The sequence below is a fragment of the Chroicocephalus ridibundus genome, chromosome 1 (genome assembly GCF_963924245.1).
Source record: "Chroicocephalus ridibundus chromosome 1, bChrRid1.1, whole genome shotgun sequence".
Lineage (NCBI taxonomy): Eukaryota > Metazoa > Chordata > Aves > Charadriiformes > Laridae > Chroicocephalus > Chroicocephalus ridibundus.
The window spans coordinates 92,878,710-92,906,622 of record NC_086284.1 but is presented as its reverse complement, the minus strand read 5'-3'; the positions used below and the strand labels follow the sequence as shown (position 1 = coordinate 92,906,622).

At 36.1% G+C, this 27,913-nt stretch overlaps 1 protein-coding gene across 4 annotated transcripts in view; it reads left to right on the top strand.

Moving 5' to 3' along the window:
* Positions 1 to 27,913, top strand: part of DMD (dystrophin) — a 1,176,878-nt gene that overhangs the window by 961,137 nt on the left and 187,828 nt on the right. For all 4 annotated transcript variants that reach the window (XM_063343608.1, XM_063343591.1, XM_063343600.1 and 1 more), the window contains 4 exons: positions 7,196 to 7,368; positions 10,958 to 11,114; positions 20,013 to 20,133; positions 20,781 to 21,049. In XM_063343608.1, coding sequence (XP_063199678.1) covers positions 7,196 to 7,368; positions 10,958 to 11,114; positions 20,013 to 20,133; positions 20,781 to 21,049 — 720 coding nt within the window. The remainder of the gene's footprint in view (positions 1 to 7,195; positions 7,369 to 10,957; positions 11,115 to 20,012; positions 20,134 to 20,780; positions 21,050 to 27,913) is intronic.

The following is a 27,913-nucleotide window of genomic DNA, read 5'->3' as shown; positions in this document are numbered from 1 at the left end:
CTATGTCTGAAAAGTCAGTCCTGTGAATGAGGATCTGCACAATAAAGACTTGAGCATATGTTCAAATGATTGGGTTGGTGCACTTAAGAGTTACTGCTCCATAGCTCAGGCAGCTCACTGTTAATGACATGAAGCAGCCCACCCCATGTTTTCACACTTACTATCTGTCAGCAAGAGATGGCTACATCCTTAGGTGTACCTTGTAATCTCTTTAAGTCTGAAAATAACCTAAATTGAAGGTTGTTTTGCCTGTTTATAAAGATAATCAGGGCCCCATTTGCTAAATAAAGCTCTTGTGTCTTCTTTTAGATGAAAGAAGATTTCAAATGTGAATTTTGGTCCCTGCTTAATTCTGGGATGTGTAGAATTTAAAACTATAACAGTGATAGATGAGCTTACAGAGATTGTTTTCTGCAGAGCGAAGTTACACTTTTAGCTTCCACTCATCAACATTTGATTCTCTCTTAGAGGACTAACTCTTATCCTTTGTTATCTTGAAAAATGTGTTGGGAACCTAGAAATGCCTTAATGATATTCATAAGCTTATCTTCCCAATAGAAAAGACCTTTTTATCTTTCTTTTTAATCAAGTCATTAGCATGAAACTCAGAGATGTAATCATACAAGACTGGAATTGGGGTCGTGCCATAGGGTAGCTGAATAGGAGGCTTCATGGCACGATGATGTATAGCCATTTCACAACAATGCTTTTAACTCAATAAGTTTGCCCTTTAATTACATTTTAAATCTCAGTTGAGAAGTTTTTATCATTATGTAAATTGCTCAGTAAATGCTCTCGTTCTTAGACCCAATAAATGTTCTGCTTATGGACTGGGAGAACAAGTTATTTAAAAACTTGATGGAGGGACCGAGCGCTTCTTTCCCACTTTGGTCATTGTGACAGAGCTTGGTTGTGTTAGCCAAGGTGATCTATACGATAACGAAATGTTATACTCATCACTGTTAGATTCTCACTGTTAGATTGTTTGGAAACAAAGTAGGTCCCAAAATCTTATCTCAATCAGTTGTATTTTGATCTTTAAAAAAAAATAAAAATAAAAAAAAAAACCAAACACAATACCCAACAACCAGTTCTTAGAAGAACTATGACATTTACAGGAGGGAATCCCAGTTGGACCAGTAGTGTCTTGCAAAGCAGAAAAAATACTTCAGTCTTCTATTCCATTATTAATATAAATCACAGTATTTTCAATCTAGAACAAGTGTTTTTTTGTGGTGGTGTTTTGTTTTTGTTTTTGTTTTGTTTTTTTAAAATACATTTCTTTATGTTCAAATACTTTGAAGATAATGACTAGCTCACAAGGACAGACTGTCATAAAGAGAAGTGCAAGCTGGCCTTCTATTGCGAGAAACAAAAGAAATAGGTCAAGAGCATCTTGCAGTGAGTCTCCCACTCATGTGCTTAAAATGCATTGGACTTGCTGTGCTGTAGCCATTAATTCAACATCTCCAGAACTGTATCACCCACAAAACCATTCCTCTGTCTAGCAGACAGAAGAATAAGCCGTGATCCTGAAAGAGTTGCCGTGTGCATGGGTCTTTGTGCCTCCAAAGGCTGCGAGAGTCTGCAGGAGCATAAAAAAAAAGTCTCAAACTCTCTGAACCCTCACACAGAGTTTAATGGTTTAGGCAGAATCAGAGATTTGTGGGAGTTTAGATATAATTAAATAAAAGCAAGTAGGTTGTTTAATTTGAAATCCATTCCCTAAGCTGTGCTGGACAGAATTCCAAAATGCAGACAGTGACTCCAGTTCCTGTATCTGTAGACACCATAAGGGATTGCAAAAAAAACTTTGAAGGGGGAACCTTTTTTGGTTATACCAGCTGAACTCTCCTGTTGGTAAAAATATGCCAATCCCTAAGAGCTGCTCTGTCCCCTTCAAGTCCAGAGAGCAGAGACCTATTATTTATAGGTGTGCTTTGCTCAGTAGTATCGTCAGAACAAAAAAAGTACTGGTATGAAACAAGTTTGTAAGTTCTGCCTTCTTCAGGCACCTGAAATGTTGCTTAACCAATGAGAAAGCAAAATAAAAGCAGAAAGAAACCCATATTATTGAGAGGTTTTGAGATCACCAGAAAAGAACATAAAAATAAGTTTTTTACACACAGAAGGTGGTATTTTAAAGAGAGGAAGGAAGGAAAAGAAGTGGAGTGAAAAGAGGGGAAAGGAAGGGGGAAAAGGAGAAGAAAGATGCCTGAAAGAAAAGGAAGAAAAAAGGAGAAAAAGAAAAAAGAGAAAAGAGGAGGAAAACAAAAAGATAAAGAGAAAAAATAGAGAAAGAAAGAAAGAGGAAAAGAGGATGGGAAAGGAAGGGAGGCAAGAAGAATGGAAAAGAAAGGAAAAGAAAGAGAAAAGAGAAAGAGGAGGAAAAGAAGAAGTGAGGAAGGAAAGGAAGAAAGGAAGAGAAAAGCTAAAGGGGAAGGAAGAAAAAAGGAAGGTAGGAAAAAAGGAAAATGGAAAAAAGGAGGATTACCTCATTCATGCTTTCTGTACAGTATAAGAGTTTTAAGTATATATGCTACTAATTTAAGGTATTTAAAATGTTTAGCTCTGTTTTTTGAGAAATGCTCTGTTAATATAAATGGGCAGGAGTTGATTAGTTCAGCTTACTACACAGAGAGATTATAGAGATGTAGTATCTTTGTTTTCAGTAATTTTATGATAGCTTTTCTAGATATTTCAGTATTAGTATGTTGCGCTGTAAAGTACAGTACTTCTGAGCTGTGTATAGCCACACAGGTATTACTTGCTGATGCTTAGAGTACACATATGTAATTATGCAGACTGACTTTAGTTTTTTGATTACTGTCAGTAGAGATCATTTTTTTCCTTTATGTTGATTTCCTTTAATCAGACGTTGCTGTCTTTAATTTTGTGAGCCTTCATCCCTCAATTAATGACATTTATTTAATTGGTAACTTTGTACAGTACCTAGAGAACATAAAATGCTTCATTGGATATTAAAGCACAATTCCAAGGACAGAACTGAGTTTGTAAAGGGGGATTTAAGTCCTTTAATTTCTGTAAATTATTACATAATTAATTTTGTTTCTACCTTGTATGAAAGATAAATGTTTTGTCGGTTGTGCTGCATTAATTTCTATGTCTTAGTCTGACTCATGTATAGTCTAACTAGTGTAACTAATTCCTTCTTTCTAGGACTTCATTTTACTTCCAGCTTACCAAGCCCTCTCTGATGTATTGCCAAAATAATGGCAGATTTTGCCATGTGGCATTTCCTTTATATGTCAAACCTATATATTAAATGTGGGAAACGACACTGATTAATTATTTCTGATAAAGTATCTCAAACCGTATTGAATTCTTGCAGGACTGTCTCTGCTATGTGGAGGCTGACAGGACTTTGAATACACAAGGTTTCACAGCAATGGCTCTGCTGAATTTTCATAGAATCATAGAATGGTTTGGGTTGGAAGGGACCTTAAAGATCATCTTAATTCCAAACGTGTGGAGCCACAGGTGAATTTCTCTCACCTGCCAAGAGAATTAGGGCAGTGAGGATGTGTGCTCCTATGAAGAACGCCAGCAGTAGTTCCCAGGGGGAGAACTGAGTTGGGCAAGTGAGAAATATGTCCATCTCCTTGCTTTATGGCAGTATTGGGTGTGCTGTCTTACAGCCTTAGTGTACTTCTCCCCTGAAACTATGCATATAGAGGCTTCCACGGCTCAGGACAAAAGCAAAACAGCCGCAGCAAATTTCCTCACCCTGCCGAAGAAGATTGTTACTCTCAAGACAAGTTTATTTCATCTCTTTTTCATTCTTAGTTCTGTGACAGTTCTAGACTTATTCTATATAATAATGTAAATACACATTTTTAAATGTGTAGAAAACTATACTAGCTATTCAGCAAGGTTTCTGTGAACAAATATCACAGTATCTTTCATCATCTAACTGTATAGTTAATATTAGTAAAGGAGGATTTCACTCTGAAACTCTTAGGCAAATCTGCCCTTGATGGGGTTGCAGTTCTTTCTGAGCAGTTCAGCTCACTCTAAGCAGTAACTTCTGATCAAAAAGGTGTGGGTTTGAAAATTAACTTAGGTTTATAACCAGTACTCATTAATGAGTTACTGTGGTCCATGTGTTCTTTCATTATTTGTTTTTGATTTTGCTACCTGCTCTTTTTAAGGGAATCTATTTCCACGTAGCCTCAGTAATAATCACTGTAGCAAAAATTCAGTATACAGTCAACTTAAGTCCAACCATAACTCAGTAGAATTAAACCAGGATTGATTTTTCGTCCTCTGCACTTCCTCCATGTGTTTGAACACATTGGAAAAAATGAAAATGTAGTAAATGGTCTATATTTAATCTATATTCTGTGCTTCTTGGTATGATGAGTAATGACAGCATACTTTTGCAAATATCTTAGCAGTTTACGAGATGAAATAGATCTTCCTGCTTTATTCTTGTCAAGAAAAAAAGAATGTAGTTCGTACTGATCTTTCACTTGTATTTTTGAAACATGGAAATTACTTATTTCAGAAAACAAATAAAAGGTGTATAGATCTTTTTCATATATGTACTCTGCTTCTCTTGGGATGTGAACGAGTCACAAAGGAAGGATCTGAAATACACCAACTAAAATGGAGTAAATACCTTCCTCATTGTCTTACTTCTTTGTCAGTGTAGGTTTCCTGCATAGCTGGAATAAACTACTTTTAAGAGCATTAGAAGATGTGCAGTTTACACAGCAATTTGGAATAAGGAACACCACATCTTGCATACTAAGCTTTTGAAAAGAGTACTTTACTTTTCATGTTTGTTGGCTGTTTAACGAACTGTCCAGATTTATTGCGATACTATGTAGTATTCTGAAATAAAAAGGATATGGCTTGATTTTATTTTCAGAAACAAAATTTCAGTATGTGTCAGGAGAAGAGCATGGAATGTGTAGACTATGAGTGACTTTTTCTAAAAACAAGAAAAAAGTGGAAGTGCTTTTTTTTTCTTAACTCGGTATTATAAAATGCTATGAGAGTATGTGTGGTAAAACATCAAGAGGGCATAGATTTGACAGCTTCCTACTGTAAATAGTTATTCAACATACATGTTTCATGGCACGTGTTCTTGCTGAGAAAAAGGCAGCTGTTTCCATCACCATGCTGAAAACTAAGCGTTTTGTGCAACAGGTAGTGCATATGATAATTCTTTCATTCAGCGATAGATTTATCGTGTTTTAAATGTGGAAGGACCTTAGAAGTATGCAGACATTAAAGGTGAACTTTTTTACTGTGAACTTTATCCTTTCTTACATGCTATTTTGGATGTTTACATCAGGCTTGTGATATTTAACCTAGCTTAAATAAAACCTCCAAATGCATACACGAAGAGAAAATAATTTGTTAATAGAGTATTCTCGGTCAAGGAAACAAAAATAAAATGTCACAGCTGGAAGCTGAAGCTAGCAACACTCAGACTTGAAATAAAGTACAGATTTTCAAGTAAGGGCATTCATATCTGGAGTATTATACATGGTTATGTACCTTAATAATTGCATTTTTAAAAATCTGAATTGTCTATTTAACATCAATAAATAAATACAATATTTATAATACAGTTGCATCCTGCAGAATTACCTCCAATGTATTCCACACTCATTCCTAACTACTTTACTGCTGGGATGACCATAGATAAAGTAAAATAGTTGGATAAGAACTCCTATACTGTACCAAAGACATTCCTAACCCTCCTTGAAATTGCTCCAAATACAGTGCTAGTCATTACTGTGCAAGAAATAGGTATCCAGCAAAGGACGGCAAATGACATTTGGAACAGCAGTAGGTGAACAAGGACAATCTGCTCATGATTCAGTGCAGCTAACACTGCACTTAAAATATCAAATAAAACCAATTCAATTAGGAACACACCAAGTAGGTGAGTTGTGTGCTCCCCTCCTTCAAAGTCATTCTTCTACAGAAAAGTACAACAAATTTCCGTTGGGGGCTATCTGTGATGCTCAGTTAGCACTGGGTCTTGCTCTCAAATGCCATAAATCATTTCCCCTTTCACACTTCTTCCCCAGCACTCCCATTTCAGGCAGCAAGAAACCACCACCAGAAATCTTAATGGCCAAGTGTCCCAGGAGAATGTGCTGAGCTTTATTCACTAGCTCATTTTCTTTGTTTCTTTGTGTGCTTCTTTGTTTGAAAGTAAAAATAATCTTTGTGCATATATGGCTACATATAGAGTACATGTGTGCTCATGTATGTATGTGTTTAAATTATTATTATTTTTATTTTTATTTTTAGTCTGTTTTAAGAGCTTGATTCAACCACTGTTCACTGCGAATGAATCTGTGACCTTGTGGAGCTGCAGCATGCAAACGTCTTGGAGAAGGGCAGCCAATGTACAAAGGCTGCATTGAGTGTGTGGGCAGGCAGGAATGCTGGTACCAGGCAGCTCTCTAAAGAATGTTCTTTTGGCAGAAGCAGCCACGCTAAAAATGAGGGGGAAAAATGAATTCAAAATGCAGAACTGGCCTGCAGTTACGAAGTGATAAGAAAAGTTGGCTGTTCAACATGAGCTGCCAGTTGCATATTCTAAGTCCTTGCTATTCTCAGGCCCTCCTACAGCCATGGCCCTGACCAGTGTTTTGATATAGCACAAAGTGGCTGTTTATTGCTATTGACTGCTGAGGCCTGTGCTCCGAAATGCGTTCTGTCAACAGAATGTAAGTGAACTTGGCATTTTAAAGCTCGGCTGCTGCAGACGCTTAGATTTCTTGGAATTGCCATGCAGCAGGACCGGTGTTGCAGTCCCCAGCTCAAACTGAAAATGTTGCACAGGAAGACGTATCATGTGAAGGTCAGATTTACCTGAGATCCTGAGGGTTTTGTGGGGTTTTTTCTTCATTGTCAGCACAGTAAATATATCTTGTCCTTGCTTTCTTGCCTGTCAAAGGCTAGACTTTTAACCATCAAAATTTTTTTCAGTATGCTCTGTATGGAAAAAAAGTCATTATTCGATGCAAATGGCCTTCACGTGGAAGGGAAATATGGCTGTGTATACAGTACATGATATTTCCATAAAAGGAGCAATCCATATCTGTGCTAACTCTGTGTTACGCGACGGATCTTTCTACTGTTTTCAGAAGTGAGTTTCTATGATTTTGTAAGAAATCAGACGTATTGTTTTCTCCTGCTTCCGTAGGAACTACAGGCGGAAATTGATGCTCATACTGACATCTTCCACAACCTGGATGAAAATGGGCAGAAAATTCTGAGGTCCCTGGAAGGCTCTGAGGATGCAGCCCTGTTGCAGAGACGTCTGGATAACATGAACTTCAGATGGAGTGAGCTTAGGAAGAAATCTCTAAACATTAGGTATGATCTGAACATAAGCAAAAGCCTAGAGTTGATGTGTAAGGTGGACTGCTGTGTTTTGCCAGTAAAAGGGTTTAATTTAGTGTCGGATAGCACTATTTCTGTCCATTTTTGAAATTATTTGTGCTATTTTGAATATTGGCTTAACTTTGTGAGAATGATTAAGTTTTTTAGTGTGAAAATGATAGTAGGGGATTATGATTTGAGGCATATGATGAGGTTCTGTAATTACAGAAGGAGAGATTAGCATGTTTAAACAGTAACTACCCCCTCTGAATGTAAGCTTTTTTCTAGAGCTGGGTATGACTTATCAATGAGTCATGAAAGAAAGTGATTAAACAACCTGTATTTATGATAAGCTTTATTTCTAAGGCTGCTATTTTCAGTGCAAAACTAAAAATAGCCTTGCAAATGAGAAGACACGTTATTTAAGATCTGTTGTCAGGAGAGTGGACAGAATTACCAGATAAAATCCAGGGGTAAAAGGAAATCCATAGGTAGTGTCACGAGAGGAAAAACTTTTCCTTGCAAGGAAAACTGTAATAAATGTTAATGTTATGAACACTGAAGCGGAGGTACAGGCTTCAATGAGCTGAAGATTGCTTTCTAAAAGAAATTCTCCAGGAAGCTTCCCTTCAGAAATATGATTTTTACAATAGGCAACACAGCTCTGTTGCATTTAGTCTCGGGCATTTTTTCATTTGCTTGCTTGCTGTGTATTGGTGGTAGTTCAGAGGGCAGCAAAAGCCAGAAGTATTTTTCAAAGTAATGTATGAAATATTAGGTTTTTTCAGCTCGGACCCCGAGGGAGGTCAATCTGTGTAATGACAAAAGCCATCTTCATAACATCAATCATTAAAAATAAATGAAGGATGTGAGGTTGAAAAGATATTAGTAGCTTAAAAAGAGACAAATTCCTCCTTTTTTTTCTGACGAGCAAAAGAAGAGGGATATAACCCTTTAAGATCTCTCTGATATTTTTTTCTTCTTTTACCCATGAACTTGCCCAAATGCAGCAATGTTTGAGATAAGAAAAACAGTCAGTTGGCCAAATACCAGTAATTAAGTATAAGGGGCTTTCTGTCTTTGAGTTTTTGCAGTTCAATATATTGCTGCCATTAATTGAGTCAGAAATAGCAGCCCTAGTTGTAACACAGTGACTTCTTGCATTAAACATTCGAAGCAACAGACCTCCTCCCTGAAATATTTGCTTTCAATAAAAGGCTCAAGGTGTTCAATAACTTATTGATTAGGATAGGAAACAATTCTTAAATTCTAAGACATGCAATTTAAATGTTGCTGGCCACCAGCCGGAATGAACAGGCTATTTGCAGTCTCTCTGCTTGGAGCTATTTCTTTCCATCACATACTGCGGAATGGATTTCATCATAACTAGCAATGCTTACACAAAAGAAGTACAAGAGCAGAAATACAAAATTTCCCACAGGGAGCAGTCCCACAAGTCTCCTTATTTAGCGTAAGTTCTAGACTGCTGAAACAGAAGACCCATGATGTCGCTCGGCTTAGGTGGGCATTCCTTTCTAAATCCATTAGATAAAACATACGGCAGATATCAAGAGAAGCCAAGTTCATTTACGTTATTACTTTTCTTTCATTCTGATAAGTCAGTACAGTTTATCCTAATAAGCTCTTTCTTATAAAGAACTCATTTTAAAAAACATTTTTTCTATTACCTATTTTGTCTGCACGTGCTTGAACACAGTTATAAGTATATGAGTGTGTGCACATGATGTATTTACATAAACACATATTCCCAAAGCTGAAAGAAGGGCAGAACAGGATGGGTTCAGGAAAACCATTCACCACACTGGAGAAGGTCAGAGCACAATAGCAGTAACAAAACTTCGAGTCACTCATTTTGCACTTTTTCCTTATAAAATCAGACCTGGGGAAGCAGGGAAGAAGTGAAGTGCCTCCAGTTGCTGCCTTGTCTGCAGGAGGTGGAAGCTCGATGAGGTGAACACTGGAGACAGGAGTTAACCTGACTCAGAAACTCGTCACCTTGACTGTGTCCCCTCCAAAAGCGCTGTCTTCCTTCCTCTGGCTGTTGCTTCTTGCAACTCCCCATACAACATCACCGCTCCTCTCCCCCCTCACTGCTTTCAAAGGCATCCTGGGGCTTCCCCAGCCCTCAGGGCCTGCAGGACTGGCCTCCCCCAACAGCACTTGCTGTGAGGCAGTTTTGCCCCAGCCCACATCTGCCCTGTGAGAGCAAAGATCAAAAGATATCATGTGTGTCACTTCCACATAGCCTTTAAGTTTGAAAAAGGAGACATTTTTTCCATCAGCTCATACAGTGGAGCAGCTGAGCTTTCTGTCAGCCTATGGCTAACCTGTCCCTTGCCTTTCTCTTTCCTCGCCACTCCAATTACCTGGTGTAAGAGGTTGGAAAGAAGATGGGATCCATAGAGCATTTCAAAGAAATACAACTGTCCGTACCTTCAGCAATTCCTTGTTTCCATATCCAAACTAAGTAATAAGGTCTTCAAAACATTGAGTCCATTTTTATCACATTTCTTTATAGACCATTCTATATGAGGTATAGGAATAGAATTTTCACTGTCAGAAAATACGTGTTTTTCTGTGCAATCACTGAAAAAGAAGAGAAATGTTATATGAACAAAGCTGGAAGTTAAACAAAATATATAAAATAAAAGAAAATCTGTCTTTATTTTCCAGTGCATTTTATCACTTCACTATTATTTAATACTGCTTTTGATTTTAATTAGTAAGAGGAATTCTTATGTTACCTGGAAGTGAATTAGCAATTTCTTCCCAAAAAGCAATTAAAACCCAGCATATTCATAAGTCTACAAAAATAAAATTTTAGTGTGCTTTGTCTATGGTACAAACAAAATTGAAGATTTGATCAGTCCAGTGATGTTTCAGTCACATATTTTTTTCTCCACAGAAAGCAGTTGCTGAAAATTAGTAGCTCAACACTTGATCCCAGTATTAAAAAACAGATTTGTGCACACACATACACAGAGGAAATACTTAGAAGATATCCGTATGGTGGAGACCTTGTTTGTATAAAGTAGTATTCTGTCTTTAATTTCTTCCAATGATTCAGTTAGTTCCATTCACACCACTGTTCAAATGGCACAGACGTTTGGGTAGTGTAAGAAGGGGATTCTATTGGCTTTAACAATTTCCTCATGACTTTTTTGGAAAAGGATGGCATTGGTTCTCTTATCTCTCTTAAAGGTGAGCAACCACATGAATGTTGTGTGAGTTTGAATGGTGTGTGTAGGGGTTTAGAGAAATGCTTGCTCTTCTCTGAGTTGAAAACTTCTCTGTACATTTCAGCTAATTAGTGTCCTAGTAATCCAGAGGAAAACTAAAGAGGAAAAAAAAGAGAGATGGGAAAAGAATGGATGTTTCAGGCCAGGACTGTGAAACCAAATTTAAATCAGTGTTGCCAGAATCTAATTCAAGGCTACTGAAGGCATTTAAAAATCATTAAGCTAAAGAAACACTAGGATCTTTCTCAGTAAATAAGTTTGTTCAGTTTGATTTTTATTTTCACTGTGCCTGAATATATCTGATGTTTAACATGTGCTTTCAGATCCCATTTGGAAGCCAGTACAGACCAGTGGAAGCGTCTACATCTCTCTCTTCAGGAACTTTTGGCATGGCTGCAATTGAAGGAGGATGAATTAAAACAGCAAGCACCCATTGGTGGAGATCTTCCCTCTGTGCAGAAACAGAATGATAGTCATAGGGTATGTTTTTTTAAAAATTATCTTTTGGTCATTGCTTTTTGTTTTGCGGGTTATTGCTTCATGAAATGGTCCTTGTTGGAAAAAGTAATATACCCTTTAAAATACATTTTAGAGACAATGAAAACTGAACTTCTTACATAAGAGTACTAGCTACAATTCTCATACACAGCTTAGAAAATCAGCCTCTTGGCTTTTCTGAAAAGCAACACAATATTTTCATAGACCTATCATAGACAGCTACTTTTTGTGGCTAGAACAAATACTAACTTAATATTATTTGAAGGTTAAATAAATACTTCTGAAAATTTTTCTAGATCGGGCATTTAAACTTCACGTGTGCTTTTTGAAACCCCATTTAGCTATTGATTTTTGGGAAAGTTTGTGAAAAGAGTAGCTGATATCAGCCCTAATGCACAACTGTGTGCCTCATGAAACTATTGTGATAACTGACTGTAACTGTCTGTAGATCCTACTACTTTCATCAGGGAATCCTTATGGAAAGACAATAGCAGAGCATCATATGGGGACTGTTCTAGACTAAGTTTTGTAGTAAAAAGGAACCTAAATCCAATGCTTGTATAGGATATTTTAAACCCAACAAATGAACAATCCCCAAAATAACACAGTATTGCTGAAGAACTCTTTATACAAAGATTCACACAGGCTTTTTGTGTTAAAGGTATGCTTTAGGTCTGTTTCCTGTCTTGACTCAAGTTCACACCTGTGTGATGCTAACCTAATGTCTGCTTTCAAGTAAAGCGCTTTTAGTTTGCTATACCATTACAGTCTATTCTGGTCAGAATGTGAAATCACAGTTCTAGTACCTCATTGGTGCTTTTTTAGCAGTGCCATAAGGAAACTTATTAGGAAGCGTGTCCTGCTAAAATAGAGCCAAAGAATTGCTGAATGAAGCAGTGAATGGGGAGAAAATGTTGTTCTGAAGAGAGGGAATAGGGAACCATGTGAAAGGTAACTGGGATAGCACACCCAACTTCAGCAGCTCCTATTCCATCACTTATGAACTCCACAAAATCCTGTCTAGCCCTATGATAAGATTTCTTCTATTTCTTTTGATGAAAACTTTAATCTGGGAAGCACCAGTTGATAACAGGTGTCCATAATAGAAACCACACCTCAACCCACTAGGAGGGATCCTGATTCAGTAGGAAGTTGGTAATATAGTGTCAGGGTTTTTTTTTTTACAAAGAACAGTATAAGATCAAGGGCAAGGAACCTTACTGATATAAAAAAATTATCCTCTCATCTTTAAAAGATAAATGTATGTAGTGATTGGAATGAACCATAGAAGTATTTATACTATGATATTTCTCCACTATAGACTATTCCATTTCTTGGAATTAACTTGCATGTATTATTCTAGCTCTCCTCTCCTTTGTCCACATGTGTCTTTAGTAAAAATAATGCTATGGGAGGTTTTTTTCCTCCTGTTTGGTGACCAAGTACGCTTCAGTGTGACATCTAAAAAGTTATTTTGAACAAATGTGTTTTCTATCGAATAATTTAAATTGTCAGGCAGACAGCTTGATACTGTGAGAAGAGAATATTCCAAAACCAGTGGTCGTCCTCTCAAAGCATTGTGCAGCATATATGTAACTTTCAGTTTGTGAAACTTGCCACAAAAGTTATTTTTCCTGAGGTTCCTAAATCTCAGATTTTATTGCTGAATGGAGAAATGTGAAATGGTACTATGAAATGAAATTTGATCTGGAATACTCTGTTTTCTCCATTCAGCAGTTAGCTGTATTACAAGTATTGCTCCAATAGATTGTTCTACTTTGTGCTGAAGGACACATTTGAGAACAAATAGTAAGAAGATTAAGTCTACAAAGAGAACATGACATATCTTGCTGCTTTAAGTTATTGGGAGCCCTGAGTTTGTGAGAAGTCTGGAAATATCCTGTACAGCCAGGCTTGGCTTTTGGCATAGGCATGTCGCCATTTATCTACAGTACTAGGAGGAGCGGCAATATGGTTTCTCAAGGGCCTGTCTTTACGTGAAGGCCGAAAAAGCCAAAGAGAAGGATGAACAAAAACCATCTCACTGTCAGCGCACAATGCTTTTCTAAGATAATATAATGCTTTGCTGCAAGGGGTGGTTTGGTCACATGTCCTAGATCATCCTTCTGGAGAGGTGATGTGTAGGATGTGCCTTTTTCACAAAACTTAACTTGGGACTTCAAGAATTATCACAGAAACAGTGAGGCTAAAACATCCATGACTTTATGGGGCACCACCGTCACTTCTTGCCTTTCGCTCTGTGAAAGTTAAGATATATGAAATGCCTGAAGTCTGTTCTAGCCTGCTGTCTATAGCAACTTCCATGAAGTAGTTTTAAAGCTCCTGCAGAACATTAGAATGAAAGAAACAATATAGATGTTGCATTAACTCAGCATGACATTGACTCAAACCCTTTATCCAAAACAAGTCTTGAGCCAAAGCAAGAATTAGAGAGGATTTGTGTAGAATTGTTACAACAAAACTTTTGTCATCTGAATAATATTTGAGTATTTGAAAACATTACCTTTCCTCCTAGATCGAAGAAATATTTTTTTTTTTTATCTGGAGAAATTGCTTCTCATAAAATTGTAATATTGTATATTGTTCTGCAAGCTATTCAAAATCTTCCAAGAATTCATCATAAAGGTGGCAAGACTTCAATGATGGACTGTGTGATCTCTCTGTCACTCACCAGTCAACTGAAGTATTTAAAACTTTTGGGGATGAGAAGTGTTGCGTAAAAGTAAGGTGTCATGAAAAGGTGCAAAATGACTTTACAAAATACATCTCCTTCTTACTTCTCCTTTTTGATTATATTCTTTCCCACATGCAGATACATACAGACACAAATTTTTGGTTATCATGTCTAGTATCAAAGCTAGAACATTTTAGTTCCTTTTAGAAATATGGGTTCTTTCCTTTTCCAGTTCTGTGTCACTTCTGTAGTTTAAGATAAGGCCTTTCTAGTTGTAGGTATTCTGATTCCCCGTGGAAAAAAGAACAAAACATAATCCTTGAAATTAGGTTACCCTATCTGCTCTTCAAAGATCTCTTACAGAGAAGGAGGGAAAAATAATCAGTGCAGAACTCTGTCGGCTTCAGGTTGTCTTTGAAAAAAATCTATGTTTGCAGCTTGGGGTTTTTCTACTATATTTTTTCACCAGACACTAGGGACTTTCTGTTACTATAACAGTTGCTTGTAGAGAAGCAGACCTACAAAGGCAGTATCTGAATGAACAGCTTAGCTCATTTCTGAACATAAGAAAAATGCTTCTAAAAAGGCTTGCACCACAAATGTAGAAGTATCTAGCTTAAAATTGCACTGGAAAGCTGTTTTTTTCAAGAGTTTCAGGGTGTTGGATGTGAAATGGTAGAGTAGTTAAATTTTGGTCTTTAGAAAAAGAACCTGCTGATTGTTCATTTTGTTCTCCTGAATATCAGTTCTGGAAATCAGTCTTCAGTAAACAAGTTAAGTCTCTACCTGTTCTGACAAATCTTTTAAATGATACAAACCTCCAGCTTTGGTCTTCCTATATGAGTACAATGTCTTTCCTTCTGTGAAGAATTTTGTTTGCCAGGTAAAGCCAGAAGTGAACCCAGACAAGTTCTTCATTGGAGAAGAGAAAAGGCCTCAGCAGGGGAATGTTATTTATAAGCAGTTTAACTGATTGCCATTGAGAAATGTCACGATGAACGCAAACACGATTTTATGCCTGAATCCTTTTTCTAAAGCAGCGTTACTACTGATTTTATTTTTTTTTTCCACTCAAGAATGTAATTTAAAGGGAAAAGAACCATATTTAACCTTTCTATCTTTTAGAAGACCATCTGGAATACCTCAGACATTCATAGCAGAGATGAAAAGAAGTCGATTCTTATCAGAATGCTCCTGGTTGCCAAGATTGGCTTTAAAAATTTTAAGAGTAGGATTCAGATGAAAATTTTAAATGCTTGAACCTATGCCAGAGGAGAGCTTGAACTCAACGTGCGAAAAGAGATATCCACGCAGTCAAAATAATTGTTGCATTATAAATGTGAGGTGCCTTTTAGACAAGGCAATTTGGAATTTATCCCAAATACACCCACATAACCGCTATTTGTTTGGACTTAAATATATATCTAGTGGGTCATTTTGTTCGTTTTTGGCATCTGAAGAAATTGTTTCTGTGCCAAAGTCTTAGAATGTGGGTGTGTGGGATGTGTTAGTCAATAATAAAAAATACTGCTGTTCAACAAAACATCATTTCATTACCTTACAATTTTCTTTGCTTTACTAAGTGTCATAATAATGTTTTATTGAAATAATATTAATAACTGTGTACACGTTACTATTAATCTCTGTTAAGTAACTTAGGCATCATGCAGATAGCCAGCTTTTTTCTTTCATTCTTTTAAGAGTTTCCACATCTTCTGCATAGTGGTCTTATTATCAGCATCAATAGCATTATTAATATAGAAGTTAATTATTAACAATTCCCTGGAAACTCATTCACTTGAGATCTATAGCAACGGTGCCTAACAAGGGCTACAATTCCTGCTTGAACACGATAACTGCTGGTGGCACATTTGATATCTACTTTCCAAAATTGAGGTCAAACCCCATTTTTAAAAAGCATTCTGGTTGGGAAACATCTTGAATTAATTTAACGATACTCTTTCTCTTTGAAATTCATTAAAAGGAAAAATATCTGGTTTTATAATAATAGAGATTAATGTTAGTTTTACTAATGGAACTCTCTTCTCATTATATTTTTATCTTTCAATTTAAACAATCTGTGTTTCTCCATCTAAAGAGATTTAAGGACACCCATGAGGAAGTAGTGGAGGTCTGAGATAAGCTGATCAATATGTGCATTATTAAAACGGTGGACAGAATGCCATTACCGCTGTAGTGTTGATGACAAATAGAGATGCTTAAATAAAGTAGTTTACTTGTTTTTTTGTCAGGTCATACATTATGCACATTCGATTTCCTCTACAGTCACCACAAAGTGTGGAAGAAGTTAAGGAATTCAATGGAATTAGCCTAAAATCGTTAGCTGTAAATTAGACATTCATTTAGGCTAATTCTGCTTTCAATGATGGTCTGCTTATTATAAAGATGTATTTGTCAGCGCTCTAGATAGATAAATTCCTTTTCTTTTTTTTTTTTTTCCCGAAAGAAGAGAAAGTGTCATCTCTTGCTATTTATGATTTTTATTGGTATGGTGTACATATTTCACAACAAAACTTTAATCAGAAAAGCTGGCTTTATCTTCATACAGTAAGAACATTTTTTGCAATGGGATAGTATGAAATGAGCATTCATTATTTTTAATGCTGTTTCTGTGCTACTGCTTCAGTCTCGTGGTTTTTTCATTCTCTCCTTTTTAAATTTCTTATACTGAAACATATTTTAACTCACTCGGTAGAAGTCTGCTGATCAAAACTAGGGAAGGCAAGAACTGTAAATAGATCTTAACAATGTAGTGTGTACTATTCTAAAACTCAAGATTTACAGACTATAATTGCATCCACCAGCTCCAACATCCATAATGGAAAAGTTGGAAAAGAAAACTTCTAAAACATTGGCTCACTGTTTTCCTGTAATAAAAGACGAAGAGACTCCTTCCATTTGTCACTAAATACAAAATATACAAATTCAAAAAGTTGTCGTTAGCATTTCTCCATTGTCTTGAGAAGATAGATACAATGATTCCTGCTCATGCACTTTTTGGGGTGCACTATGCATATTTGATTATCTTGTCCTTGTTCTGTTGCACAAGAAATATTGGAGGAATGTGGTTTTAACCCTCTTTTGGAAATATAAAGCCACTAGGTGTATTTGTTTGGTATGGTTTTATGCAAAAGCAGTACAAGCTGAAAGAAGGTACTTTGTGTCCTTCTCATTTTTTGTACATGTACATAGCTATGGTTCCCCTGACTACAGCAGCAGCACTACTCCTTCCCAGATACATAGCTCAAAGGCATTTCTGGCTTTTAAATATCCTTTAAGTTGGTGTAGTTCTGTGCTTCCCTGGAATATCTGTGACTCCTTCCTGCCATTGGTGTGTGTGGGCAGAACAGACCTTTGTGCGTGAGCCTCCTGTTTTATTGGTTCAGGGCATACACATTTCTCGGAAATAATTTGGCTTTGAAGATTTTTTTGTAAAGCATATTGCATCTTTAAGCTGTTATAAAATTGTAATGTTTAAGAACCAATATGAATGTCACTTTTAACTTTATCAAATGAGAGCAAAGCACACAGTCCATGGGGGAACATTTTAAGTTATGCTACCTGCTGGCCTACTGAGGCTGCAGAGCTGCCACACTCTAGTGAGACAGAATGATGTGATGTGAGGTGAGCATGAAGGCTAATTAAAGGAATAGATTTTCCTCATTTGGAGGCATGAAAAAGGCTTATTAGATTTCCTCTTTCCATTGCACTTCATGCAAGAGTCAAGCATAATTTATAAAAATTTCTTAACCTAAAAATGTTGAAGTTAAGGAGTTATAATCCTAGAGTGACCCCACACAGTTTTTGTGCAGAGCAATGTCCAGTGGTAGCTTACCTGTTAATATACAGTACTCTTCTTTGTGAAAATCAGTGTTGATTCTTCAGGGTCAACTTGATTGTTTAAAACATTTATCAATCACAGATATTAATAATATATTAACATATATTCCCTTATGATAGCAGATACACTCTGTGTAAGGATCCCAGTCCCATTGATGTCCATAACAAAATTAACATTTTTTAGTTTGTTGTTTCCTTCAGGAAAGCACACTTTGCTAAAGCATTTTCCTGATTCACGTTTACAAACCTTATGGTCAGTTCTTGACCACTTAATAAAAAGTTTCGTTATCGCTCTCTACAACTACCTGAAAGGAGGTTGTAGTGAGGTGGGGGTTGGTCTCTTCTCCCAAGTAACAGGCGAGAGGTCAGGAGGAAACAGCCTCAAGTTGTGCTGGGGGAGGTTTAGACTGGATATTAGGAAAAATTTTTACACTGAAAGGGTTATTAAGCATTGAAATGGGCTGCCCAGGGAGGTGGTTGAGGCACCATTCTTGGAGGTATTTCAAAGACGGGTAGACATAGTGCTTAGAGATATGGTTTAGTGATGGTTTTTGTCAGAATTCGGTTGACGGTTGGACTAGATGATCTGAAAGGTCCCTTCCAACCTAGGCAATTCTATGATTCTATAGTTACAGTAGAATAATGTAGTTATTTCCTTAACTTTACTTTCCTGAAATGTATTAAGAACTTTTTACCTGTGAGTGCTCATATTATAAACTGCAGGTGTGATTCTCATTATTAGTTCTGTTAGGTATTTCCTGTACAAAGCATTTAATATCAAACATAATTTGAAGTGTAATGAACTTTTAAATATTGAATTTATAGTATTTCGTAAGTTTGCAAGAAACCCAAATTTTGTTTAATAATTAATTTAACTGAATTAGTGAATTTATTATGTAAGACACCTATATAATGCCTGTGTTGTAAAAAGAATTTTCCCTGGGGTAAAATATCTGTTTTCCACTCATGGCACGTGGCTTTCCTTTTTGCAGTATTGTGTTTTGTGTTACATTGCACTATAATTATCTGCATATTTTACCTCTATGCTACTTGAAAACAGTGTGCATTCAGTATTATTTCAGAAATAGAGAAGAAAGTGTTGAAATAAAACAGCGGTAAGGACTATTTAGAGAAATTCAATACAACATGCAGAAGACCTAATACAATGTGCAACCCATAGGCAGGTTTCATCTCCATTTTTGTGTGGCGAAGATTTGGATTCATATTAATGGAATCTTAAATTCTCTTTAACCAAAAATAACCCCAAACAAAACAAAACAAAACAAAAAACTTGAGATATGTATACTTTCAGTAGCCTACCGAAACTTCAAATACCAACCTTGAGACTCTTACTCATGGTCATTTTAAAAGCAGGGAATAGAAGAGAGATAGTAAAACAAGCTGTTGCTGGAGAAGGAAAAATGCAAATAGGAAAGAGGAAGAAAAGACAAGAACGGAGACAGGTGCCAAAAAGCATGACAGGAAAGGAAGAGATAAAAGGGAGAAATACAGTTGATCTGAAAAGGAGTGACAGTACCACTGAGCAACGTTAAACATAAAGATATGTAAATTAATAGTAAGTTCTGATTAAAGCAAGTAGGAATTAACTGTTTCGTAAAGACTACTTCTGCCTGTTAATTTTTACTCGTGCATGCCTACCTCTAGGATAGATCATATTACTGAATTTTCACCTTGGCCTTGATTCTACATTTCAGAAATCTCAGTTCATGTAATTTTGAAAAAGATGCATCTACACCACTACTAGAAGAGAGAGTTACGATTTAATATATTGGAATTCTTTTTGTTACTAATGGTTACAGGTTAACATGTCAATATACACAGGTCCTTTTTTTTTTTTTTTTTTTTTTTCCCTTATGATATAACAGTTGCCAGCAGCAGTAGCAAAGTGGTAGCTGTAAAACATATTGGATTTTCCTTTGCATTCTGGTAAATCTTGCTTTCAGGTACCATTAGCTATGCTGGTGCGGTCCAGTATAGAGCCAGCTGAAGACTCGTCTCTTGTAGCGAGGTTTTGGGGTTGACCCTGATGTTAAATCAGCAAGAGGGATCCCTCTCACAGTGAAAATTTGATTGGCAACCTTGGATACTTTGCAGCATGCTGAGAGTACATTTGCTCCTTTGAATGCAATGCGATTTCAGGTTAAGGAAAAGCTGGTTATCTCTTCTGCATGTTTTTGTAGCTACTGGTAATACACACATGGAAGCTGCTATTGAAAATTTTGTTCTTAAATTGACAAAAACAAGGGCTAGCACTAGGTATTTCATTATATATCCACTTAGGATAATTTTGTTTCATCTCTCAGGCCTTCAAGAGGGAGCTGAAAACAAAAGAACCTGTTATCAGGAGTGCGCTTGAGACTGTGCGAATCTTCTTAGCAGAGCAGCCTGTGGAGGGACTGGAGAAGCTCTACCCAGAACCAAGAGGTAATTGAAGAAAGAAACAGTAATAACACATTGCTGGAAAGATCAGTGATGATCAGTGATGATTAAATAAATTCTGCCAGCCGCTGTGAAAGCATTCCTTTTACACTCCAAGCTGAATGTCAGCATTCATAAACTAAGCTAAAAATACAGATGAAAGAAACCCTTAACCATCCTTCTGAACACTGTGGCATTAAATAGACATGCATATTTATAAGCAGATTTTGAAACTGGCTTTAAACCTTCAGGACCTGTCTATAACTACAGGCCCATTTGGGGTCTGAAAGCTGCAATTTAACCTAAAATTCAACTTCTAGTCTCAGTACAAAATCCACTCAATTGCAGCAAAAGATTCAGCATGTTTATTATTTATGTATGTGCCAAATTATTTTGCTGAATGAGGACACACTTAATAAACATACAGCTATACCTCGCATGTTTCTGTACTTAAATGCATATTTTGGTGATCTGTATGATGTCAAGATTTAAATTTGTTAAGAGATTTTCAAATGAGAATACATTAATAAAATACATTTCACAGGTGTCTGGTTATGAATAGTTTCTTACTGAGCTTTGAACTGACCTAGATGACAATTATTTTTCTTCTAAGACAAAATATGTCTTAAAAGCCTCTTGACTTTCACATTTAGAGCTGTTACCTGAGGAAAGGGCCCAGAATGTCACTAAGCTTCTCCAAAGGCAAGCCGATGAGGTCAGAACTGAGTGGGATAAGCTGAATCTACAGTCTGCTGATTGGCAAAAGAAGATAGATGATGCTCTTGAAAGACTGCAGGGCCTTCAAGACGCAGTGGATGAACTGGACCTGAAACTACGCCAGGCTGAGGTGTTCAAGGCATCCTGGCAGCCAGTGGGGGATCTGCTAATTGACTCTCTGCAGGATCACTTAGAAAAAGTCAAGGTATGTGTCAGTATATCAGTATTTCTGAGTGTAAAATAATTGTCTTGTTCATTGTGTGAGTCCCCAAATCAGGAATTATTTTCTAAAATGAGTAATCGATAGTTTTATATCGTAGTGATTTGCACTTTTTAAAAAAAAGGAAGTACATATAAAGAGTTTTACAATTTTTGCAATTAAAATGGAATCGAATCAACATTGAGAATGTATGTTGCTAACATGGGTAAAAAGCACTACAGGATAGTGTAAATATCCTCAGCACACTCACCGTTCACTCAGGAGGTGCAGAGTTAACATTAAAGAAAGCAAAATAGAATAGACAGGAGAATATATGATTGAAGTCTAGAAAATTAATTCTGTTCTTTACTGTGCTTCTGTAAGTACGATGAGTACATAATTGCGTCTATACTTGTAAAGTAGAATTTAAATAATTTGAAGTATATGGGTTTGTTATTTTGTCATGATGGTGGCGTGTGCTATCTGTCTTGTTTGATAACCAGGCCTCGTAACATAAGACAGTTAAAAAAAAAAAACAACAACCCTGGAAAAACTGTCATTATTTTCTATAACTTCATGCTTATCTGCTTTCAAGTGTTGTTTCATAAAGTCATTGCTTATTGAGAAACTCATGAGGACTTGTCTTCTTTCAGCATGACTGCCATGGCCAGACTTTAGAAATACTACAGGATTGCTTCAGCTAGAGCACAACAGAGGCAGTTGCCATTTTGATAAGAACAAAGTGCATCTGTTCCGTTCACATAAATGGGACTCATCAGTCATTCTGAAAGAGACCTGAGCTGACTGTTGTTTTCTCTAGTAGAACATTAGGAACTAATGAAGAGGAAATAGAATGATTAATGGCAAGAAAAAATGCCTTTAAAAATCAAATGTAGTTTATAAAAAAAAAAAAAAAGTCCATGAGTTTTAATCCCACAGAAAGTTTAATGAGTGTCCTGTACAAATATTATACAAGCAAAATGAAGCACCTACTAGCTGATCAACAGTTAGCTGCAAAATTTGTTTAGCTTCATTCAAATTCATTAATGAACAGAAGAGACGTATTTATAAATTCTCAGAAAGTGCCTCGCCATGTTTTTTTTTGTGATTTTGAACAAGATATTCTGAACAGAAACACTGAATCCCTGGTATTACTGGAAAACAAAGCAAGTCACGTAATTCTAAAGCTGTGACCGTAACTGTTAACTCCATAATTATAGTGCTGAATCCCATTACAGTTTAAAAAAATAATAATAATCCCTCCTAAAGGACATAATGAAATTCTAATAACAGCCATGAGTAAACAAAAATCTTAACTCCTGTGAAAATCCAGAGGTACTGTTAATCGGCAGATGTCTGCTTATTCCTTATGAAGTCTTAATATTAGAGCCAGACAGAAACCAAGACTTCTGTTTCAAGGTTTAAAATTCGATGCTACAACCTACCCTGATTTTTATCTCATTTGTACCATATTTACTTAAAATATTTATGAATATAGGCTATCATAAGACCATACTGTAAAATTATCAGCTAAATGATAAATGAAAAAAACATACAGAATAGATTCGTACCCTTATAAGCTATAACCTTTCATTTTGTGTATGGCAATTATAGTCTGCTAGGTGCACGCATATGGTGATGTTGTGCTTTCAGCACCTTCTAAGTGACCATAATTAGCTTAGGTAATATAAGAACACAATAGGCCAAAAAAATGAATAATATAAACTGTGTGAGGAGTACACTAATTGTCTGAAAATGTGCTATTTAGAATGTATGTATTGCTCTAACGAAATGTAATTCCAACATAGATACTGAAGACAAATGCACGTACTAACTAGGCAATGTAAGTGTGTTTGTGAAATTAATAACTACCAAGAAACCTACAACTGTGTCTGCAATTTGAAGGTCTACATAAATCTGTATGTCTGTAGGTTTTGTAGGTTTTTACCTTGGTTAATTGTATTTATGGCATACATAGTTTTTCTTGGAGTGAAATCTGTTTTAGAAAAGTGGTAAAGCAAGACCAATAATTTAAGTAGCCCTAAAATAGAGCATGTAGATCCTTAAGAAGTTTTCAAGTTTGCATTTGTCACATGCGAACTGGCTAGACTGTAGAAACTTTGATCTAATCCTTTATATCCTCAGCATATCTACCTAAAGTGTACAAATATTTAACATATACTCACAATGCCAGCCTTAATTGCTGGGATTAATTTTTCAAAGCTAGAAAAAGATGATTTAATGTAAATATATTATCTGTGACAGGAGCAATAAGACATGATTTAAGCCCATTTTTATATTGAACATATTTGTTGGATAATAAGTTCATTTCTGACCCTGTCTTGATAAGTTTAGATGTAACCTTTATTACTATCTCAGTAATAACGATCAAATTTAGTAAGTTTTTCTTCCCCCCATCCCTCCTATTTTGTTTAAATGAAACCCAAACAATTGCGAAGCTTTTTTTTGGTGTGTTTCATTTTCACAACTATCAAAGATGTAAGAGAAAGATTCTATTTTGCCTGCTTTTGTACAAGAAATTAAAGCAAATCTAGACCTTTCTACAAAACGTAATGCATATTTATTTTCTTCGTAAGACTTTAACAACTACATAAAATAAACTTTCAATAACAGTATTATATTCATAGTTACTAGTAAACAAAATTGTTGCTTTCAGAGGAAATTAGTTACTAAAAGAATTGCTAGTCTAATGCCTGAAATTCTTAATAAAATTAAGAAAGCTAATATGGGAATATTTACTAAAAAGAGTATGTGGAATTGACTCAAAGCATTAGCCAGGTAAGCAGCAGTGTCTACTTTGCATGTGCTGCAGAAATAAGAGCATCATTCCTAGTCTAAAGTGGAGGTCCAGTGGTGGGAAGGCTGAAGGGCCAAGAGAGATTTCTGGTAGAGTAATCCCCCAAAATGCTGTATGCATATGAGAATGGAAATGGAAAATTAGTTAAACCTGTTATGTAATTTCTAATGTGCAATTTTAAAACTTACCTTATACTATTCAAGATTGGGAGAATCACTGAAACATTTGACTCAACTCTGCAGATTTTAGATGACTGATGGCTGTTATTTGGGCTGTATAAGCTGGTTTAACGCATGCCCGGTTACTACTGTTTTCTTCTGTTCCCCTTAGTAATTGATTCAGTTAAATGTTAAGTACTTTTCTATTGAAAATGTTTTAATTAATAGGTAAATTTGTTGAAGAAGACACCAGTTATTTAGCCTTCAGTTAAAAGTTATTAATAAACAATATTCTTTATAAATTATTTTATCAGCCAAACATTATCAAATCGGTACATTATACATCTCTCTTCCTTGCTTTGTCTTTTATAATGTGTATCACAATGACTGATGATATTACAGTGTGAGGGAGTGATTACTGTCTATACATCTAAGCACCTTCTGAGCAGATCTTCAAAATATCGGTCACATGTGATTGCATTTCTTGCAAATCCTGCTCCTAATCGGGATCACAGTAGCCTTCCGAAACCTAATCTGATGAATAACTTCCTAGGGAATGAGTTTACCCAGTGCCATTTGTCTCAGTTCTCTTTAGCTATAGTTGCTAGAGCAATTAAGGTCGTGGCATAACGTTGAACTCACACAAAATAACTGATCCTTGGTCGGTACCAATGGATTATTGGTACAGATCCTTGGTGGTCTGTATTAATGTACCAATTGGTATTCATCTCTGATTCTGAGGACAAGAGATAAATAATTTTACGTACCTCCCCCAAAGAACACAACCTGGACTACAGATGACCTAGAATCAAAATATTGTCAGACTTCTCTCCTTCTCTGTCCTCTGTTATCCTCCCTTTTTTCTTCTCTCATCTGGGTGATCTTATCTGCAGACTGAAATAAAACTTACTTTCTTAATAACACATATTCTTTCTCTCTTCCAAGCATACCTTTCTGTTCATTAAAATCTAAACTACCACTTAACTGTCTTAAATTCAGTTCAAACCCAAATAAATCTATTAAATGTCTCCTAGTATCTGTTGGCTGATCATTTTGATTGTAGCTTGGATCATAGTTTAGGCATGACCTGGGATTTCTACTTCTTTCTGCAGCAAATACAACAGATGCTTTCTTCTTGCGATTACTAACAATTTTTTCTCCTCGTCAGAATGTCTGGAACACTTAGGGTCACATGAGACCATCACTTAGTTTTTATATTTTGCTATTCCTTGATACATGCAGTCATACCTGCCTCACGCATTCGGTATCTTATTCAAAGAGCCAGTCCAGGAATTGGTAGCAGAACCACCTTTCCTTTCTTTCTCCCCAAAAGACTCTCCTTTGCTCTATACCAGCCAAAATCTTGATAGTGGTTGTGCCGCTAGTGCAACAATCCGTACATGTCATGCTGATACCTTCTCACTGTTCTGATCTTGTCTGTAGACATCTGCAGAGAAATACTAAGAGGAATGAATGCTGTTGAGTATTCAGAAGTGTAGCCTTAGGAAGTTTTAGATTTGTATATTTTTGTATACTTTACACTCTGAAAAATTCTTTTTTAAACTAGAGGCCACTATTTTGGAATGTTGTGCACAGAATTTTGTGACTGAGAAGGCAATTGAATTTTGGCGGTGTGGTTTATCTGTTACTAAAGGTAGTTCAGCCACTCCAAGGTACTTACGAAAGCACAATACTTTCTCATGGCAGTGGTATTCTACCGTATTGCTAGTGGCGTGTAGCTGCTTCAGTTTTCTGTCAGAGACAACCCTGTATGTCTACACTCAACACTGTCTAAAACAGCAGAGCCTCTAGACTCCATGGAGGATACAACTCCTTTCTTTTTTTTTTTTCTTTTTTAACCACTGCAAAATAATAATAATAAAAAATAATCAAGAACAGGCAGTAGTGTCTGTGGTTTCTCTAGTTCAAAATAGAAGTGTATATCTCAAGAACACCTGCCAAATAAAAGCTGAATTGTGTAGCCCTATATTCAATTAACCCCATTCTGTTATAGAATGATTTGTTCTCCTTCATTGTCACATAAAGAGAGCACCTTGACTCAATATGGTGATTTTAACTGTAAAAAGTAGAACAGAATTTAGTGACATAAGTAATTTCCTGTGAGCAATTTTCATGGAAGTCTTAATCTTGCTTCTTAAGAACTGCGTGTTGTTCTTGCAGATTCACTTTTACAGTTACAAATAAGGCAGTTGCATGGGAAGACTCTGAACTTTGAATATATATTATGAATTTTAATATATTTAATGTAACAAGTGTATTGACAAAGGCTGTAAGAATCCTTTTAAATTCTTTTGTCACAGCCTATTTACAATTTTAATACAATTTCTATTCATTATTTTCTACAAAATCGCGAAACAAAAGCCAATGAGAAATTCACATGAGTACTGCATAAGTAACCCTTTTTTTCTGAGAGGTCAGGCCTGAATTATATGCTGTTTAATTCAGAATTTCTTTGGGATAATTGACAGTTGTAGCCAATTGTATGTTACTGACAAATGTTCACGGGGAAGAGTCCACCTGAAACTTCTTTCTAATCTGTAAACTGAACAGAGTTTGCAATTATGCATACATCAGAAATGAACTGATCTGCTCATCATCTACTCTGAAATTACTTTCTGTGTGCACTCAATCCTTTTGTCCCTTGTCATCTCTTTTCTAAATGAGACAGAAAGTAAGACAACCCCTTAAGATAATTATCTAAATATCAGTTGTCTTCCTATGTGGCCATAGAAAGAAAAGAAATAGATTTGGCAAGGTTAAAATAACATATTATTACAAACACTCCGATACTAAATCAGCAACCTCAATTACTCGACAATGAATGATCATAGGCAGTTCATTAAAAAAAAAAACAAAAAAAACCCCAAACCAAACAAACAGCAAAACACCTTATATATTCTTCTGTACTTCATTTTGGTACTGTTGAGCTACTGCTGTGCTGAAAAGAGATATTTCAGAAAAGTGGACTCTTACAGCACTATTTTGAGGAAATTGTGCTGACAGCTGCCCACAATGGAGGATCTGAGAGCAAAGCAAGTTGTTGAATTTCTAATTTTTGTTCTCCTTCCTAGGAAAAAAAAATTCTCCCAAATTATTTGAGATGTTTAGGTAATGGATAATTTTCTATCCTTCCTGAAGAAGGAATGGTTTTTGTAAGGAATTAGCAGGGGTCACATACAAGAAAATGAATGAATGACACGTAAAACCAAGACAAAGGTCCACATTCATCCCCTCCTAGCAATTAAGCTGTATACTGGACATGAAGAAATCAGTTTTAAATAAAACCATAGAAACTATGCAAGAAATAATTACCTGGAAGACGTATTGAATAACCAGAATTTCCAAACAGCTAGATATCGATGGCATTACTAGATCCATTTAAAGCAAATTTGGATCATATTGTAATGTGATGCCTATGCTCCTGTAATTTCTTGCTAGCATAAAATAAAGCTATGCATTAAGTTCAGCTGGCAGAGCTCGTGCCGTCCAGTCTGCAAAGTAAAATGCTACATATACAGCAACTTTTGAAATCTCTTTAATTCCCCTTCTTTACTGAAAGTGCCTAGCTGTCTTCCTTGAAAAAACAAACAAACAAAGAAAAAGACCAAAACAACCCATGCAACAACAAAAGACAATATTTATTTTTCATGGGGAAGTCTGAATTTATATCAGCAAACAGCAAATTACTGCTATTTGGAAGTAAATTAACTTGCCTGGTATTCTGAACAAACTTACTTTTGTTCTACATGAACACGTAATTTTTTTACATTGCCTAGATATCTTCCTGCATTATTCCAAGCCCAACCCCTTTTTTGCTTCAGATTTCTACCATGTGTAATGACTGGGGTTTTTCATGTGCAACACTGGTTGGTT